Here is a 21292-nt window from a genome sequence, read left to right as displayed (position 1 = left end):
GAGTAAGCAATAGGCAGAGATGAAACTGTTCAAAACTAGGGGGGGGGGGGGGGGGGGGGTATACTCTCTGATTTTTCCCATGCGCTGCTTTACCTGAACTTATTAAAGTTAATGCTGTTGAAAAATTTATTGCTGTTGCTAACATGGTTTTGCAGCGGCAATACAATGTTTGAAGAGAAAAAAACTTTATGAAGTTCAGGTTGAGCAGCTTGGGAATTTCCAGTTGCGTATTCACGATCAGGTGTGTGTTGTCCTAGTTTTGAACAGTTCTTGCTCTGCTATTGCTTACTCAGATAGCGACTCCTTTTTGTACAAAAAGAATTCATTGTAAGATTTGTCTTGTCTTGTAGATGATTCTGTTAGAAGGGGCAAAGGCAACCACTGAAACTGTTGATGCTCTAAGAACAGGCGCATCAGCTATGAAAGCAATGCACAAATCTACGTATGCTGCTACTTTCCCTCTGCCCTTGAGCACTTTTTGTTTGAAGCTTGGAGCTAAAATTTGCAACCTGTGCAGGAATATCGATGATGTGGACAAGACTATGGATGAGATAAATGAACAGACCGAGAACATGAAACAGATTCAGGAGGCGCTGTCAGCACCAATCGGAGCGGCGGCTGACTTTGATGAGGTATCGATATACATAATTAACGTATGCTTTGATTGAATGCAGCAGGGCCTGATTTGAGTTTATGAATACCAGGATGAATTGGATGCCGAGCTAGCAGAGCTGGAGGGTGCAGATCTAGAGGAGCAACTGCTCCAGCCAGCGACTAGTGCTCCTATTCCTGAACTCCCTTCGGTGGCAGCAAAGCAGCCGGCTCGGCCTCACAAGTTGCCTGCACATTCTAAGGCTGAAGATGAAGAACTTGCAGCATTGCAGGCAGAGATGGCTTTGTGAACCACTGAGTGCAAAGTGCAAAGCTGGTATGTGTTTTGGATGGTTGATTCTTGCCCATTTCCAGATGCTGTTCAACAGTTGGCGCTTCATGCATATATTGTTTACATACCTTCCAAGATGTGTGTCCATAGCCCACTTTTGGGTGATAAGCCTTCGTAGTGAAGTGTAATTGCTTTATTGCCATGCTGGATCCACCACAAATATTCTGAAGCCTGCTATGGTGACTGGATGTATGGAAAAGTGGGCTATCATTATGCGATACTAAATATGTTGGAGCTCAGGTAGGAGATCCACTCTCTACCATATTGTTTGTAAAGATCTTTGTTAGTCTGGGACCTCTTCATTCATGTGTTTATTGGAAATTGTTGGACAGATAGCTCCCATCAATGCTTGATATCTGCTGTGTATCTTACTTGCAGTATCGTTTGAGTGTATTTAAAAGAGTGCCACCTTTTTGGGTATCTAAAAGAGTGCCACCTTTTTGGGTATTATTCTGAAGCTTTTATTTTGTTGGAAAAACTGGTTTTTCAAGGACTAGTAAATGCTTGACTGGTCCAGGCTTATTGAATTTAATGTCGTGGGTGATCCTGCTTGAGCAGTCCTAATGTTGTGATAGAATGCTCTCTATATTTAGCAAAACAAAACAAAAACGCCGACTGCCACACACGAGATTGTGCATAGGGGTTCCTAATGTACCTCCCAACAAGGTAGACATGTTGCTCTCGAAGGATCAATGTCATTATTCACCCGTCTGTGCCGATGTACTCACAGGAGACTCCTATAGTTATACTGAGGTAGGTGGCGATGACATGTAGTCCGCATGGCCATGTAAAGGTTTCAATTGGGTCCATTGTAAAGTCATCTTGTTATTCGTGGTCCTTTTTAACACACCAATTATAAACTTGACGGGATTCTTGTGAAGTGCATCATTTGAGGTCATTTGTCATGAAAATTAGCTTCTACTTTTCTAAATGTATTTTCCATCTTAATTAGGCCATTTAAGTCTAGTGAAAATAAAAGAGAATAAATGAAGTTGATTAAAGTGCTTATAAATCAGCTCGATCAAATGCTTGGGAGCAAAGAAGAGAAGTTTATAAATGATCAAGGAAAATTGTTGTTTAGTTGTTTTGGTCGAAGGTATAGATCAAGGAATGATGAATCTATCTTGAGAGCTTTGATCAAAGGTACAAGACAAAGAATACTAATTAGAGAAACAATAAGAGCAAAAATAGAAACTAGACGTATTAATTTTAAGTAAAGTAATTAAAAATACTTATTCAAGTATGAAGTTTGGGAAGCTTCATGATAAAGTTAGAACTTATCAAAGTCTATCTGAATTTAGCATGTTCGGGATTACCTTTATGGTATTTCCAAAGCATTGTGCTAAGGTTTTGCATAGGATGTGAAGTTCTAAAGTCTAAGGGTGAGTTTAACTTTTCTCAAAGTCAATCTTTATTTAGTAGGTTTTAAATTAGCAGGTAGACTATAGCTCGGGTTAGCTTCATAAAACCTCTCAAGGATAGTGCAAAGGTCTTGTACCCGAGCTAGTAAAATTAAAGGTAAGTCTGGTTTTTAATTAATGCTAAGAGAAATTAAAAGCCTAAGGTTTGAGCATCTCTTTTCTATTTAGAAAGTTGACTAGTGCTTCTCTTGGAAGTTTGGTTAGGTCACATGTCCAAAGTAGTTTACACTTGCTTTGTGGAAGTTGGTGTTTGTGTGAGTACATCCTTGTCAAAAGATAAGTCAGAGAAGGGAGGGCGAGTTCTTCAAGAAAAGCAAGGAAGGAAATGTACATGTGTTAGCATATGCATCAAGTTGCATTTTAAACTGTTCACTTTTCATTGGTCCATGTAATAGCATTCCACTTCGAACATTTTGACAAGTATGCAAGAAGACAAAAGAGTAGGGTTCATGGGGATTTAAGGAGGATCTCTCTTTTATTTTTGGAAGGTTTAAAAGCAAGAGATCTCTTTCTCTCCCTCTCACGTGGGAGTTTAAGAATTAGTTTCTATGCTCAAGCACTTGGCTATGGTTGCAAATCCAAGCAAATGAATGCATGAAAGATCTTCTTTTCTTCCTCTCCTCTATTACTTAGCTATGCTAAGAGTTTCATCATGGAGTACTGAATACTACTTTTTTGCTTGAAAAGTACTTCTTTTCACCCTCATCTACCTCTTACCTTGTAGTTCTTTCTCTCCTTTGGGGTGTTTAGGGCTTGGAAAAGAGGGTTATACTATAGAGTCATGAAAATAATCATCTTCTTGGTTGGAGAAAAGCTCCACAAGAGCACAAGCTTGTTTTGTAATCAGAGCTGTCCTTGAGAGAGAAGTATAATACAAAGTTTTTATGGAGGTGGAGTCGGTTCCAAGTAAATCCGATCCTCAACAAGTTGTCAATCTCAATTGTGTAATTTTCTTCAAGTTACGCGCATGATTTAATATTCAAATGTGTGTAAATGGTGCAATGAAATAAGCTCGGTACATTTTTTACTTTTCTAAATGATTCTTTCAAGGGAAGACTTACCTTTCATACTCTATTTCTGTTGTGATTGAAAGAAAATACTAGATTCTTTGACATAGCTAATGTCTCTCTTTTCTTGCTTAAGAAGAGAGATTCTTGAGTAATCTATGAAAGGTTGGAGTTTTTCATTACAATAGGGTTAGTGGGACCGAGATTTATTATCTCGGTTGGCATGCCTGCTTACAAGGAACAAGGGACATTATCGAAAACTATGCTCTTAATAATGGAGTCTTTTTAGACTTGACTATGTCGCAACCATTATTGAGCTATTAGCAAGCTCGATAGGAACCGGTGTCAGCTTAACATTGTTAAACCCACTCCACTACTCTTTGCAACACTTTTTCAACAGTGCCCAGGGACGGGCACTAAAATACGAAGGGGGGAATGTTAACTGAGTCAACGTCAGTTAACAGAAGCTACTAAAGACTAAAGACGTATGGATGCACATCGAAGATCAAAGTGAAGAAGCAGTAAATTGGAGTTACACATTTTCCACATTTTCCCAAAATGGTCACGTATTGTAAATTCTCGATTTATTTAGCCATTGTGATAATTGTAACGTGTCACGGGCTCAATAAGAGTTCCAAGATGTAAAGCATAGGTCACTTAGTGTACCTAGGTTACAGATACAATAAGTGTGGAGTCTTAAAGGTCTTGGGTGCCGGACATTACACATTTTAGACCTTGGCTAAGTATAAAAGCCAACTTTGTAAATATTTTATTAAGTTTTTGGATAAAAAATACACAGCGTGAGCTAACGGTGCTCACTTCTCTCCTTCTCGCGCTTCCTACTCCCTCTCCGATTGTCACATGGCGAATGCGTTTTTTGCATAATATTCTAAACTAAGGGTGTAGTTATTTGAGTGATTATTTTAAAGGGTTAAGAGGACATGTAGCCAAGGTTTTGGAAGTACCAAGGGAAGAGTTAACATACACATACAAGAAACTCTAATCATAGCACAACATGATCAAGAGAATATAATCAATATTGACAACCTGGATTTAGCACATGGTTTAACCATTGATGATGGTCAAAGAGTTGTCAACTATCCTGTTGGCAAGCTTCAAGAAGCTATGAGAAACCCTACTTTGCAAGCGGAGGTTCAATGTCGAATACAAGCTCTTCAAGTTTCTCCAAGTACTCAAGAAGAGAGAGCTCCTGCGAGGCCTCCTAATGAGACCTCCAAAAGAGGAATCTCTTTGGGTAACGAGGAGAAAATATCGAAAAGAGCCATGATTCAAGAGCTTTCAGGGGAGAGGTATGAAAGTGACACCCCCGTTACCTCTGAAAGTGATGCGGCCCTAAGAAGGCGACGGGCACGACGGTCACCCAACCCTCCCAAGAAGAAGAAGAAGAAGTCATCAGGCACTCTCTCCATTTCCAATCCCAAGAAGGGAGAAAACAACCCAAAAAGAAGGAAGCAGAGCAAGCAGTCCCCATCTCTCCTTCTTCTTCTTCCTCTTCATCATCATTATCTTCCGACAAGGAGAGTAATGAGACCTCCAAAAGAGGAATCTCTTTGGGTAATGAGGAGAAAATATCCAAAAGAGCCATGCGTCAAGAGCTTTCAAGGGAGAGGTATGAAAGTGACACCCCCATTACCTCTGAAAGTGAAAGAAAACGGCGGGCACGACGGTCACCCAACCCTCCCAAGAAGAAGAAGAAGTCGTTAGGCACTCTCTCCATTTCCAATCCCAAGAAGGGAGAAAACAACCCAAAAAGGAGGAAGCAGAGCAAGCAGTCACCATCTCTCCTTCTTCTTCTTCCTCTTCATCACCATCTTCCGACAAGGAGAGTAGCGACTCACCATCCAAGAAAGTGAAGAGGAGATAAACGAAGAAGCTATGCGGCACGGAAGAGTTCACACAAGCTTAAGAAGTTCGAAGAGGGAGGAAAGAACATTACTTTCCTTGGAACATTTTGGAGCAACTGATAAAGTGTTGGCTTTTATCCAACTATTTGACTTGGCTTTTAGAGATGACGATTTTTTAGAATGTTCAGAGATTCGTTATGTTGCCTTTCATTTTCAAAAATCAGCCCATCAATGGTGGACAAGCCTTCGTGCCCAAGGTGAAGCTCCAAAGACATGGAAGAACTTGAGGATTAAAATCATGAAGCAATTTCTCGTAGTGTTGCCAAAGACAACGTCCTTACGAAATGGTAAAGTTTAAAGATGGAACCCTATGAGTCTATTTAAAAGTATGTGGATACGTTTATATAGCTACATCTCAAAAGCCACTATCTACAAAAAGATAGACTTTGTAGACCAAAAGCATCAATTTTCTATTGGCCTAACCGAGGAAATGAGTGAGTCTGTCAACTCACAATGACCCAAAACTATTTTGGCGGTCATACATCACACGATAGTCGCTTTGAGGATTCAGTTTCAACAAGGAAACAATAAGGACCCCAAGACTTCGGAAGTTGAGGAACAAATTGAGCAAAAGGGGAAGAACAATGCGACGCCACATTCTTCCAAAGCTAATAACAACAACAACAACAACAATAAAGCCAAGGCGGATGACAAAGGCTACAAAGGTAAAAACAAACTTTCACCCGAAGAGGTAGAGCATTATCATAAAGATAAAAAGTGTTTTAAGTATGGGGAGCAAGGACATTGTCTTATTGCTACTTTCAACCTGTCCATTGCATCTGGGATAGTAAGGAGTAGATTTCCGATGCTTGACTGAAAGCATATCTAACAGGATTTCCATATTATCATTGATAAAGTGTGTCCCTTGATCGGTCACAATTTCCACCGGACATCCTCGGCAGACAATATTCTCAAACAGAAACCGTGCAGTTGACTTGGCTGTGTTGTCAGGAAGAGCTTTATCTTCAACCCACTTGGTAACATAACAAGTAGCCATCACGATGTACTTGTTCTTCCTGGGAGTCACCTTCTTAAAAGGTCCCATAAAATCCAATCCCCATTTCATGAATACTCCCAATGGTTGTATTGGCATTAAGGGAGTCATGTCTGCAGCTGTTGGTCAGCCTATTCTCTGGCATATATCACAAGTTTTACAAAAGCTTCTGACATCAGCAATCATTGTTTGCCACCACAGATCTGCTTGCAAAATCTTCTTATAGGTTACTTCGTTGGAAAAGTGTCCACCAGACTCTCCATTATGTGCCTCTGAGATAACTTGCATTCTTCCCTCCATTGGAACACATCTCCGAAGTATACCATCCACACCCAATCGATAAAGTACTCCCCCAATGATGGTAAATTTCAGGCTTTTTATGATCATAGCCTTCTTCTGATTCTGTTTCCAATCTTCTGGAAAGGCACCTTGGGAAAGGAACTGATAAATATCATACCATTAAGGATCCACTGATTCTTCTGCTTCTAGCTGAAATAAATCAGCATCCACTGGTTCATCTCTCAAAGGTGATTCTGAAAATCCTTCTGTACTTCTGGAAAGAAAGTCAGCTCCACATTGGTTTTGGCCAGGTTTATGGAAAATTCTGAACTCAAATTCCATAAGGAACATCATCCATCTTATCAGCCTGCCTTGAATAATGACTTTGTTAATCAGAAACAGAAGAGCTTGATGATCCACATAAAAATGGAATAACTTCCCCAATAGGTAATGCATGAACTTTGTAGCGCTAAAAACCATTCCGAGGGCTTCTCTTTCAGTAGTCGTATAGCCTTGTTCATCCTGACTGAATCTCCGACTAGCAAAATAGACCGGATAGTCTGTTCTGCCATCTGGCTGAGCTAATATTGCCCCCATTGCCAATCCTAAAGCATCGACGTGTACATGAAAAATGATATCCCAGTTCGGCTGCCTAAGGATTGGTTTACTGGTAATGGCTTTTTTCAAATTCTGGAAACTCTCCTCACACTCAGCAGTCCAATTGAACTTACTGGTCTTCTTTGTAAGCTCATATAGTGGCACTGCTTGAGAAGCAAATTTGTGTACAAATCTTCTATAAAAATTCACATACCCCAAAAAAGAACTCAACTCAGAAGCAGTTTTGGGTGCTTTAGCTTGCTGGACACACTGTATTTTGTCATTGTCCATTTCTATTCCATTGCGGGAAACCACATGTCCCAGTAGCTGTCCCTTCCAAACCAGAAATACTGATTTAAATGGATTCAAGCAAATCCTTTTCTCCTGACAGCGTTTAAAAACCATCTCTAGGAATAGAAGATGTTGTTCCTCAGCTGAATAGACAATGAAGTCATCCATGAAAATGGCGAGGAACCGATGAAGAAATTCATTAAACATCTCCATCATACACCGCTGAAAAGTAGCTGGTGCATTGCACAGGCCAAAAGGCATCACCAGATACATGAATGCTCCCCACTCAGTGATAAAAGTGGTCTTGGTCCTATCTTCTGGAGCAATCTGTAACTGGTTATAGCCGCTATAACCATCCATGAAGCTATACATCTCATATCCTGCAATCTCATCAAGCAACATATCAGTAAAAGGTAAGGGAAATGGATCCTTAATGGTATGGGCATTTAGTTTCCTATAGTCGACACAAACCCTTAATTTCCCATTCTTCTTAGGAACGACAACTATTGGAAATAACCAATCACTGCTTGCTACTTCCGTAATGAACCCAGCCTTGAGAAGATTATCAATCTCCTCCTTGACCTTCTTTGCATAGTTAGGGTTCATCCGGTATCTTTGTAATCTGACTGGCCTAGCGTCCGGTTTTAGTGGGATTCGGTGCTGACAGACTTCAGGATCTACTTTCTTCAAATCTGTATGTTCCCAGGCAAATACATCTCTATAGTTCTAGAACATTATCCGTGCCTTTTCCTTCATTGCCGGTTTCAGGTGCTTGTTGACTTTGATCATTCTAGGATTTTCCTCTGATCCCAGGTTCCATTCCTCTACTTCCTGATCATCTGGAAGCAACCAGTTGGATACTGCTCCTTTTCGTTTGGTCGACTCTTCAGCGTAGTTCTAAGAAGGTCCATTCATTTCTGAAATATTATTCTGATTAGGTGGATATTCTTCTGGACATGCTGATTCTTCCATTATATCAGTATCAGTTGGTTCCTCCATTCTTCCAGTTAGCTGAACAATTCTTTCCCCTGTATTGACTTCAGTGAATTGGTCAGGGAATTGTTTCTTCTGCTTGTCAGCTTGCTCTTTGTTTAGTAGGTCTGCATTCAAATCAATTTGTGCCAAAGGAAAGATGTTCATTGCTGCCAGCATTCGCTCAATTTTCTTAGCTCGGTATTTCTGACACAACTCCTTCGGCCTCAGTTCCTTTTTCCAGCTCTTGGTATTGTTGGTCTGGATTTTGATTCTGCCACTGGCCCCTTCTATGGTTAAAGTCTGATTTGCGTATTCATGAACAACATGTGCTGTTCTTAACCATGGGCGGCCTAATAGCATTCCATATGCGCCTTGCACATCTAAAACTAGGAAACTAGTTTTGAATTTTTCCCTCCCCACTCTTATCTGCATGTTTTCAATCATGCCCGTCGCTTGTACGACTCGATGATCTGCCATCCTTACTTTGAATGGTGCTGGTTTCATGTTGGTGATACCCATTCTTTGCTGAAGATGGGCTCCCATTATATTGACTCCTGTTCCTCCATCCAGTGACGCTTGAGAGAGGTTCCCACTGCTTCCTAACCTTGTAATCTACCTGAATAAGTGGAGCTTCATCATCCCGGACAGCCGTCAGGTCTACTGTTCTGGCATCTGCCTCAGTCTTCCTACGCTGCCTGATAAAGTTGGCCACCTGAGGTAAGGTCTTTCTTATATCCTCCAGCTCTACAGTCAGCTTCTGGATTCTATCACAAATTTTCACCTGAATTTCCTCTTGCTCCTGGTCAGACTGATTGTTAGAGCTTGAAGAGCTAGTGTTCTCAGACTGCCATTCTTCTTTAGCAGTACTTCTACTCTTTCCTTCCTCTTCCATCTCACCAGCTAGTCTATGTACCACAGCCAGCAAGTGAAGTCGCGGAGCGGAGCGTGGGTCGACTCTCTCTCTCACACACACACACAGTGAGCTTACACAGTACAGTACGCAGAGATCTGTTAGAAGGGTTATCTCCCAAATCCTTAGTATTCACAAAGAATATGTTAGTATATACAAAGAGTTAGAGGTAAGTGAGTTAGGCGGGCGGGCGGCCATATCCGCATAAGAGGCCACTTGGGCTTTAATCCCAACAACCTCCCACTTAAAGTCCAATGTGGCACTTTAAGTAACTGTAAATCTATGAACATAAATGTACAAAGATTTACATGGCTGCCATCTATCCAATGCCCAATAACTCACGACAATGCACAAAGCCCTCTCCTGGAAGTCCCTTTGTGAGTAGATCAGCAGGATTGTCCTTGGTGTGGATCTTCAGCAATTGTATCTGCTTGTCTTCAAGTACTTCCCTAATGAAGTGATACTTCACATCAATATGCTTAGTCTTCGAATGGAACACTGGATTCTTTGCCAATTGTATAGCACTTTGACTATCACAATATAACTCTGGCATATCTGCATTGATTCCCAAGTCTGCAACCAATCTACCAAGCCAAATAGCTTCTTTGCATGCCTCATTTGCTGCAACATACTCAGCTTCTGTAGTAGACTGCGTAACACAATCTTGTAATCGAGATCGCCATGATATGGCACCTCCAGCCAATGTAAAGACATAGCCTGATGTAGATCTCCTCTTATCCAAGTCTCCTGCATAATCTGAGTCAGTGTATCCTCTGACACTCAAATCCTGACTACCATAGCATATGCGCATACTCTTTGTATGTTTTAAGTATCTCATGATACCTTTCACTGCCTCCCAATGTTTCTTGCCGGGATTTGACATATATCTGCTAACCACTCCCACTGCAAATGCAATATCCGGACGTGTAGCAATCATTGCATACATCAAACTACCCACTGCAGACGCATATGGAATCTTATCCATTTCAGCCTTTTCTTCCTCAGACACAGGACAATTTTGTTTGCTAAGTTTCACATATGGTGGCAATGGAACACTCAATGCCTTTCCCTTCTCCATATTGAAACGTTGCAAAACCTTGTCAATATACTCTGTTTGAGATAACCAAATCAACTTCTTTGATCTGTCTCTCTCAATGCGCATACCAAGTATATGACGTGCCTCACCCATGTCTTTCATGTCAAACGATTTTGCCATCTTTGACTTCAAAGCTGAAATTTCTTCCAAGTGTGTGCCGGCAATCAACATGTCATCCACATACAAAATAAGGATCAGCCAACTGCCATCCTTAGCCTTCTTTGTATATAGACAGTGATCGAAGTCACTACGTTTGTAGCCTTGAGAAAGCATAAACTGGTGAAACTTATGGTACCATGCCCTCGGTGATTGTTTTAAGCCATAAAGACTCTTTAACAACTGGCATACCAAATGTTCCATGCCTTTCTCAACAAACCCTTCGGGCTGCTGCATGTAAATTTCCACATCTAAATCACCATGCAAGAACGCTGTCTTGACATCCATTTGGTGCAACACCAAATCCAATATAGCAACCAATGCAAGAAAGCATCTCAATGTAGTCATCTTAACCACTGGAGAGAAGACTTCATCAAAGTCAATGCCTTGTTCTTGCTTAAAGCCCTTGGCAACAAGCCTTGCTTTGTACGTTGGCTGACTATCATGAGCGGTGATCTTATACCTGTAAACCCATTTACAAGGTAGAGCCTTTTTGCCCTGTGGTAATTTAACCAACTTCCATGTCTGGTTTTTATGCAGAGCTGTCATCTCTGACTGCATGGCCAACTGCCATTTTTTCGAGTCAACCACTTGTAATGCTTCCTTGTAACAAGATGGTTCTCCGCAATCTGTGAGCATGACATAATTTAGAGATGGCACATAACGATCAGGTGGTTTGGAGACACGCTCAGAACGTCTCACCACAACTGATTCTGCCTCTCTAGCCACTATAGGCTGTTCCTGAGCCTGACCATGCTGTCTTGATGTGCTAGCACTAGGTCCATCTTCCCTGAAGACAACTCTTCTGATCTCCTCTGTCTTCTCTGGCTTAGCGTGAAACTTGGCTTCATTGAAATGCACATCATTGCTACGAATAAGCTTTCTGGACTCAGGATCCCAAAGCCGGTAACCCATCTCGCCCGATTCTCCGGAGCCAAGAAATATACACTTCTTGCTCTTTGGTTCTAACTTATTTCTGAACTCCTTAGGAATATGGCTATAAGCTTCACAACCAAAGACTCTGAGATGCTTATACGAAGGTGCCTTGCCTGTCCATAGCATCTCGGCCACTGCACTCTTATCCAGAACCCTACTAGGAGACCTGTTGATCAAATGGAATGCTGTAGCCACTGCTTCCGCCCAAAATCCATCAGGCAACTCAGCATTTGACAACATGCTTCTGACCTTCTCTTGTATGGTCCTATTCATACGTTCTGCAACCCCATTCTGTGAAGGATTATATGGTGCAGTAAGTTCCCGCTTAATCCCTTTTTCTTGACAAAAGTCTTGAAAAGCTTTGGAAACGTACTCTCCACCATTGTCAGTTCTCAAGCACTTCAGCTTCTGACCACTCTGATTCTCCACCAGCTGCAAGAATGTCTTAAAGACCTTGAGCACCTCATCCTTGTGCTTTAAGAAGTAAACCCATACTTTGCGAGAATAGTCATCTATGAATGTACAAAAGTACGCTGCTCCCCCTAGTGACAAACTAGGCATTGGTCCGCATAGGTCACTGTGTACAAGAGCTAACCGTTCGTCCCTACGATTCCTCTTTGATCTGTGCGGTTCCTGTGTTTGCTTACCATAAACACAATGCTCACAAAACTCGAAATCTTGAAATGAAAAGCCAGGCAAATAACCATAATGAGAAAGTATTTCCATTCCTCTTTTTGACATATGTCCCAACCTACGATGCCACAGTGACACACTTGGCTGCTCAATCACATTAATTACATGGTTTTTAACCTCTGAAACATGTAAAGTGTACAGAGTTCCTAACTTGCTGCCATGTGCTACAGTCATCGAACCTTTGGAGATCTTCCAAGCGCTGTTCCCAAAAACTGTCACATAACCCGCATCATCCAACTTCCCTGTACTAATCAAGCTCTTTCGGATTGCTGGAACATGTCTGACATTCTTGAGCCATAAAGAAGAGCCATTCTGAAACTTCAACTGCACATCTCCCACTCCAAGTATGTCACAAACCTGCTCATTGCCAAGTCTGACATAGTCTTTAGTAGCCACATATGATGTAAACCACTCTTTGTGCGGAGAAACATGTAAAGATGCCCCTGAGTCGATAATCCAATCACTCATAGCATGTCCATCCTCTGCAGTCAAGAAAACAGAATCAAGATTGCTTGTAAGGAAGATGTCACCAGCTGCTATACCAGAATCACTGTCTGAACCAGATCCTGTGACATTCACCTCTTCAATCTTCACTGAACTCTTCTTTTCATCTTGCTCAAAACTCTTTGTTTTGCCTTTTTCTTGTTTCCACTTCGTACAGTCTCGCTTCATGTGACCCTTCTTGCCACAATGGTAGCATTCTATGTCATCCTTTGACTTCGAATCACGAGACTTACTTCGGTTTTGTGCCTTCTTACCCTTCTTCTCTTTAAACTGTTGTCTCCCTCGAACGACCAAAGCACTATTGCCTTTGCCTTTGTCAATGTTCTTCCTGTTCACTTCCTCTGTGAGCAAGCTGCCTTCTACATTGGCACTTGTAAGACCTTCTGGCGCGACAGAATTACTTAACGCTGTACGAAAAGTATCCCAACTGTCTGGCAAAGTGATTAAGAGAAACATAGCCTTCACTGAATCTGGAAAGACTATCTCCTGTGCTGTTAACTGGCTGAAAATTGAGTGAAAGTCATTCAGATGATTTGACATGGCTGTCCCTTCCTTCATCTTCAAATCCACCAATTTCTTGAGCCAGTAAATCTGAGAAGCAGCACTTTGTTTCTCGTACATATCACATAGCTTTTGCCATACGCCATATGCTGTAGTCTCTTCTGCTACGTTGAAGTAAACATTTTCTGCCAGTGTCAGCATGATTGTGGAACAAGCTAACTCGTCAAGCTCTTCCCACTCATCTTCAGCCATACCTTCTGGTCTCTCCCCTTTGAGCTTCAGTGGCTTCACTTGTTTTTTCTGCACCAAAACCTGCCAAATCTGCTTCTTCCAGAATGGAAAGTTTGTGCCATCCAGCTTCTTTATGTTGTAAAGAGTCTCACTGTGAGAAGATGCCATATCTGCCAAACTGTTTACTCCTGAGAAAAATCCGGCAGAGTTTCCCCTGTAAACTGGCCTCTGTACACAGTAAACAAGCTATAATCAACAAGCTGAACACCTCTCCTCAGGAACTGTCAGTATTTTTGAAAATTTTTGACAGAGTCTCCCCTGTAAACTGAGCTCTGGGAACCAAAAGATAGCTCAAGAAACAATCATAAATAGCTGACCAATGACAAATCTAAAAAATCCCTGTAATATGCTGTCTTGTAAGCATACACTGTCTCCTCTCTGGGCGATGACAGAACCTGTATCTGTCTCAAGACTGAACCCTGAACAATGCCTCAACGGCCTGACGCATAAGATGCAATCCAGTGTCTACACAAAGTCATACATCCTAAGGGATAAAAGTCGCCGAAGAGGATGCGTGTAGAGGGGAACTCCAGCAACCTAATCCACCTCACACTGGGTAACCCAGCCCCTAGTGCTTGGCTTCAAAAAACCTCACACACGACCCTCTCAGATGGCTCAGCAAACTGCCCAGAACTAGCATACATCCTATAATAGACCAATCACTGTCCTATGACCGCTGCGGCGGTCTGTCTGCTAGCGTGACTCACAACTAGCAGACCCACAATCACAGTACATCAATCTGCAATACATGCCAGTGGTGTCAAGCCGTCGTATGGCCACACCTCCCCTGGAACCTGGCAAGCACAAGAAGTAGCAATGCAGACTGCAATATATATATCTGATGATATATATGTGTACCTGGTCTATAGATGATGCTCTGAAGACGAATAAGTGATGTATGTCGATGTCGATATTGATGTCGACCACCTCCTGCTTGCCAATCTACACAAGACGGATTTCTTTGCGGCTGAAATCTATCTTCTGCTGTAGTGCTCAGAACGAAATTCTGAGGGCATAAACGGCTTCGAAAGGGGGGTAAAACTCCAGGTCACCTGCTGGAAACGCTCCCGGAACGCCGAGTGTGAATCTTTGAACTCCGGATCCAGAATCTGCCGGAAAAGTGCGCGCGCGCGCGATTGCGCAAATCCGCACTGAACCAAGGCTCTGATACCAATTGAAGTCGCGGAGCGGAGCGTGGGTCGACTCTCTCTCTCACACACACACACAGTGAGCTTACACAGTACAGTACGCAGAGATCTGTTAGAAGGGTTATCTCCCAAATCCTTAGTATTCACAAAGAATATGTTAGTATATACAAAGAGTTAGAGGTAAGTGAGTTAGGCGGGCGGGCGGCCATATCCGCATAAGAGGCCACTTGGGCTTTAATCCCAACAGCAAGGTCTCTGTCATAGCCGGTACTGACTGATCTTTATTAGTCGATTGGGCTGGTATCTTCTGAATGACTCTAGCCTCGAAACTTTCTGGCTGCTCTGGCAGCTTCTTAGCTAAATCCTCTGTGATTTTAGCTGCAAGTTCCCGCTGCTCTTTCCACTCATCTACCACCTTTTCCTTAGCCTTGGCCTTCCAAACTTCCCTTTGTTGGGCCCACTTGCTGCTGTTAGAGTTGGCTAGTACTTCTGAAATGTCTGGAATCTCTTCAATGATCACTCCTTTTCTCCTGGTAACTACTCTGACTGGGACTGGCTCTGGTGCCTTAGCCTCGGTAGCAGTTGTTACCGGTGCATCTGGACATTGGGCTGCAAAATGACCATACTTTCCACAAGTATAGCAATTCATGCTTCAGGTCTGGAAGTTGCCTCTTCCTCTTTGTCTGCCCATTATTGGTTGGTATCTGCCTCGTCCTTGACCAGTACCACTGGTACCTGGTCCTTCTTCTTGGGCTACTTTTATTGGCTCTGTCTTCACTGGTTCAGTGTAGGCAACCACTGATAGATCCTTTCCTTTCTTAAAATGGTGAATTCGGATGCCACAATTATTCCATAGGTGACCGAAGGCCTTGCAGTAGGTACATTGTGGGCATTCCGTGGAGATATGGTCCTTGGATTTACATCTTGAACACCAAGTCTCCATCTTCCAGACCGGCTCTCTTGTGTGGCTAATCTCCGCAATCTGCCTAGCCATTTCTTCAATTTTCTTGGTCCATGATCCTTTCTTTGATTTGTCCTTTGTCCGTTCATTGGAACTGCTCTCGGAACTTCTGGACGTTGCACTGGAATCAGAAGCTTCAGTAGCCGAACTACTGCTACTGGTCCTTCGCTTCTTGTGGCTTTTTTCTTTCTTAGCCTGCTGTTCCAGTTTTAATGCTCGCTGGACCAGGTCATTGAATTTATTTGTAGGAGCTGGTACTTCTTGTTCTCTCAGCTTCTTGCTTCTGAACCCATTCAGGAACCATGCCCTTAATCTCTTCTGAGATGGTGCTTCTTGCATTTGTCTGGTCAATTCTTTGATCTTTTCTACATAGCTGCGGACTGACAAATTTCGCTGTTTGATCTGATCCAATTCACAGAGAATATCCTCATCTCCTCGATTGTCGGAATATTCCAACCTGAAGGCCTTAAGTAATTTATTATATGATCTTAGTTGGCATGCAGGGTAATGGTAACACCATTTCCTTGCTGCTTCCTTCAAGGTTTGTGGAAAGTATTCCCCCCAATCATCTTCATCAATGTTTTTTAGTTCAGCATACTGCTCAAAATCTTGTATGTGAACATCAGGATCATCCTTTTTCCCTCCTTTGAACATGGGAAAGGAAATCTTCAGGGAAGCGGAGTAATCATGTCGATTGCTGCTAATTCCACCAGTTCGCTTCTTGGCTTCAGACTGACGCTTGGGAGCCTTCTTGCAGTTGTCAGTGTCAGCATCCCAATCAATCTCTGTTTCAGTCTCAGTCTCAGTATCCTCTCTATTTTGTCTGCTAGAAGTTCGGTGACTTCCCTTTCTGCCTTTGATATGCTCATCGTTCTGGCGAGACTGAGAACTCTTGGAACTCTTTGCCTTTCGTGCTTCTCGTTCTGCCCATCTGCGTCGAGAATGACTGGAATGCTGTGAGTCCTGCGCCTCATCAGCCTGACTATGCTCCTCCTGAGCCTCAGTGTCAGTCATTTTCTCTTGCTTGGGATCAGACTCTCTTCCTGACTCCTTAGGAATGGGGTCCACACTTTTGGTAGATTTCCGGCCACGATTAGATTTTGGTGCCATTGCTGAAAACTTCAATTGGGAGAAGAGTCTTTCATTCAACGAGCTTTAGCTCTAGCCACCATGATCGCCAAAATGGAATTGGAGCTGATCTCTTGAGACAGCTAATTCCGGTGTTGAAGGATTTCAACTACTTAGAGTAGGAAGAGTTCAGACAACAGACTAGACAGAAATCAGTGACTAGACTGAAATATGAATACTGAAGTGAGAATCAGACTTAAAGAGTGGAGTAAAGTTCAGATTCAGATTGAGAAGACTGTTGAGAAGTCAGTATCACTGGAATATATATATATCATGATTGAGATTACAGTGAATATGATTACAGAGAGGGAAAGTGTAGCCGATAATACTGCCACTGATGCTCAAATGCAATTATAACTCAAAGTGCTAATACAAGTGATAACAATCGCCAACCCGATATCAAAGTAATGGGCCCTATTTATATGCTTCGGGTTTACCGTAGTAATTAATTTAGTAATTACTAAGTGATTCACTATCCATCTTCTAAGAATATGTTCCCACATGGTGACGCGCCAGCTGTCTACAATGTGCTTATTGAAGCAAGCTAAAAAACCCACAAAATGAAATCCACACACCCTTTTGACATCAAGAATCATACCCATATGTACAAATAAATAAAAAAATGGGTATCCAAAATGCACGCAACAACGCGTAGTCACAAACCTCGACCGAATTGACCATCTTTTGCATTTGTGATATCTATATTCAATTATTACTGTTGCAGAAGCCTTTCTTTTGTAGTAGAAGATGAGATATTCATTTGGACATGTTGTATCACCCTTAATTGTGATTGGCTTCTATTGGCTCTTGGTTGTGATTGCTTGCCTTTGGATGGAGCCTTGTGCTACATGATTGATCTTAGTTGTTCCAGGTTGAGCCACTACTTTTGGTAACCATATTTGAGAGTTACCTTCATAAAGTCCTTGGGTTTCGAGTAACTTGACTATAATCATCTATTGGTTCACATGTATTTGAAATATGGTTTTCAGCAGTCCTTTTTGCCTCGATTTTTTCAACCCAATTTGATGGTCGTGGTTTCCACTTACCCTACTCCTATGTGTTAAAACAAAACTTGAAACAAAAATGAACAAGAAAGTGCAACTAAAACTCATAACGAAAAATAGTACAACACTCTAAAAGTAATGAGAAAATTGAAGAATGAAATTCTTTTGGCTATTTCACTCACAACTCTCTTTACCTCTTAAGAATAGATCTAGCAAGTCTATGACTTCTAGACTCTATCAAGTACTAAATCCCCGTTTAGCTACTTTGTTACTAGTGTAAATGAAATGCTCGAGGATCACTAGTACCTTCCGTATGGTGGCACATGAGTGCACATTAGGGTTTTTTTTAATAGAAATGCCATAAGCGTATATAATAGGAGATGCCCCAAAATTTGGGAATGCTTATACCGTATGTAAGTGTGTGCGTGTGTGGTGGGTTGGAGGCGAGGGGGGGGGGGGGGGGGGGGTTGGGTTGGGACATAAGGAGTTATAGGTTCACTACCCTATAAATTAAGGGTGTTCTGGGAATTTCCCCCCAAAGTGTGCCATCAAATGGTTAATTTGGGTTTTGAACCAACTCTAAGCTAAATTGAGGCAAACCTTTCTAGAATAGTGGCTTATATTGCAAAATCTTCATAAGATTGAAAGTTTTTTGAAAAGCACCAATATAATTTTATAAGTGTTATAGAAAATACTAGTAAATGCAACAAATTTTAACCGTGCTTTAGCAAATACAAGTAGATGATGGAGCTTGCAAGGATGTATGAGAGAGAGAGAGAGAGAGAGAGAGAGAGAGAGAGAGAGAGAGAGAGAGGAAATCGAGACAAAAGTAGGGTCTTGTCTAGTTTGGGGACAAAAGTTTATCATGCACTTTAACCTCCTTTTGTGGGCCACCTTGCAAGAAAAGCTCAGATTTGTTGAGAATATCAAATTTCCATGTTCACCCGTTTCTACCTTTGATTTGTGATGAGACTACCAATTTGCTGATTTTTAGAATCTCTCTCTCTCTCTCTCTCTCTCTCAACCCTCATCTCTTTCTCATAGCACATCTTTCTCTCCCTATATTGGTGTCTTTCTTTCCGTTTTTACGGGTTAAAATGTGAGCTAACCTTCAAAAAAGACAATAAAATCTCATGGCAAAGTTAATCATCAAAAGAAAGAGAGAAAAAAACATTGCAAAAAAATAAAGGAATTCCTAGTGGCTTTAAAAAAAAAGCATAATTTCTTGTGAATTCCTCTGGGCAAATCGCATCACCTAACCTGTGAGGGAAATTTTGTGAATGATAGCAACAAAAAAGTTTCTCGTTCAACACTGGCTATCAAGGGCTTGGGGCATGCACAATTGGGGTCGAGTAGTAGTCCAAGGGGAGGGACATAGATTTAAGTCAAGGGAAAGATTGATTGGGGGTGGCAATTGCAATGCATGGTGGGGCCTTGGTGGCACCAATTGCGAACAAGACTTTGTTATGGTGGCACCAATTTCCAGTAAGACTTCGCTATGCATGCACCTTGCATTCATGACGTAATAGGCATTTCCCCATCGTGTCGCCTTCCAATTCAGAGTTACAATTTTTTTTCCAGAGAATGGTACAAAATTACAAGTCATAAAAGACTAAAAATGTGAAAGAACTTAAAAGGGTTTTTACTAGGCTACAAGAGTTGAGATTGCCCTTTAGCTTTCTTGAATGAGGATTTTTGAAAGACTATCCAATGCCCACTACATAAGAGGTTTGAGGCTTGGAGTTGAGGTACATTCTATAAATCCCTTTGTGTGCAGACTCAGACTGCTTTGAAGTTTGCTACAACTTATAAGAGGTTGGTAATGAAAATCGTATGTTCTCTCGGGAAGTTCAATGCACTAGATTTGAGAGGAGTTTCAACTTTGAACTTCAACATCATTAACACTTTTGAGGCCCAAGCTCCCAAGAAGCACAACTTTCAAGCTTCAATTCCAATTTTGATTGTCTAAGCCTTAAGGTACGGCTTGTATAGTGATATTAAAGTCTATGCCATGTCAACATAGTACTTGACATCTTTCTGCCCTTCAAACAATTGCCAACCGTGTGTAAGAAGGGAACCTTGCAATTGGTGCTAAACCATCCCGATAGCACAATTTCCTTGGAACTTCTTTTGTCACTTTTTTATTAAAAAAATAAATCCCTAGACTCATTAAAAAAGCGAGAGTAGAGGTCAATACATCTCTTTCAAAAAACACATGGAGTATTAAAGAGCATCTATTGTTGCTATTTAGTAGACTCTATAGAGGATCTTAGGCATGCATTGTTTTACATCTAATGATTGCGCTTAGGCTAATCGAGTAAATATGGTTATATATTTGAAATTTATGCTGAATTTAATGGTTTTTTTCTTCTCATATCATATAGAGAAGGATTATGGAACTGGTTCAACAAAACAATTTACCCAAGCAAACTATAAAAATTTGGAAAATCCTTAAATTCCTACAATGATGATTGCCAATTCAAATGGCCCCTTGATCTATCTAGAATGGCCCCCTGATCTATCTAGTGTGGAGGCATGACTATTTCTTAGGGTTTCAGATCTGCATGCCCTCACCAGCTGCTTCGCCCCATTCTTTTGTAGCACACAGTGCAGGGGGGCCTCATTGGTGACAAAATACATGATCTATGGGTTGCAAAAACACACTGGCATTTTGTTGAGAGTGAGGATGCAATCTATAGGTGAGTGTGTCTTTCTTGCAGAGAGCGAGCTGAAAGATGGTCAATGTCTTGCTTGTCACGAGAGAGAGAGAGAGAGAGAGAGAGAGAGAGAGAGAGAGAGAGAGGTTGTGGCTTCTGCAAGGGTGCCCGCATGGCCTAAGGCAAAGCACGGGAAACTCTCCCTCTTTTGCTCCTTCTCTGCAAAGTCCAAGGCATCTTTCCTTGACAAGAAGGAGTTGAGAAATCGTGTCATCAACGTTCTCAAGAAGTTTCAGAGGGTCGATCCCTCCAAGATCTCACCCTCAACCCATTTTCAACAAGAACTCGGCCTTGACAATCTGGACACGGTGGAGTTGGTGATGGCTTTTGAGGAGGAATTTTCGCTAGAAATTCCCGACAATGAAGCGGACAAAATCGACTCATGTGTTGCTGCCATTGACTACTTTGCTTCCAATCCTAAAGCTAAGTAGTATCCTTCAAATATGATACGAGTCATTAGGCCCGTTGAAGAGGGATCCCTCTTGTGAAAGATCAGGTTGTTTTGTTTACATACACAAAGAGATTTTCTTAGAGGTTTCTCTTTTCAATAAAAGTACTTTTTTAATGCCAAATTTGGCCTTTCTGAGCTAGCTGATGAGTTTTTGAATCATCTTGTCATCCTTCAGAACTAAACATTTGAGGCTACTTATTGCATGCATCCAAATGTAAGCAACCACCTTTTTTACTACCTTGAGAGAGAGAGAGAGAGAGAGAGAGAGAGAGAGAGAGAGAGAGAGGCATCAATGCCATGGTGTCCATCAAGAGGATGAAAGCGTCAAGATGACGCATTGGTGGCATGGCTTGTGGCAAGTACT

The 21292-nt window shown here is 41.7% G+C and overlaps 1 protein-coding gene and 1 pseudogene across 1 annotated transcript in view; both read left to right on the top strand.

The window, feature by feature from the left end:
- The window catches only part of LOC147465931 (vacuolar protein sorting-associated protein 32 homolog 2-like), a 46293-nt gene extending 44930 nt beyond the window's left edge, over positions 1-1363 (top strand). The window contains exons 3-6 of the mRNA XM_086522785.1: positions 156-241; positions 351-442; positions 518-632; positions 705-1363. Coding sequence (XP_086378911.1) covers positions 156-241; positions 351-442; positions 518-632; positions 705-902 — 491 coding nt within the window. The 3' untranslated portion in view covers positions 903-1363. The remainder of the gene's footprint in view (positions 1-155; positions 242-350; positions 443-517; positions 633-704) is intronic.
- Positions 1364-20041: 18678 nt separating this feature from the next.
- LOC147465930 (acyl carrier protein 2, mitochondrial pseudogene) lies at positions 20042-21067 on the top strand (annotated as a pseudogene).
- Positions 21068-21292: the final 225 nt, after the last annotated feature.

Source organism: Adiantum capillus-veneris, chromosome 1 (assembly GCF_014529385.1).
Source record: "Adiantum capillus-veneris isolate H3 chromosome 1, ASM1452938v2, whole genome shotgun sequence".
NCBI lineage: Eukaryota > Viridiplantae > Streptophyta > Polypodiopsida > Polypodiales > Pteridaceae > Adiantum > Adiantum capillus-veneris.
Note: the sequence above shows the minus strand (reverse complement) of the source record. Positions and strands in the feature narration are given on the sequence as shown.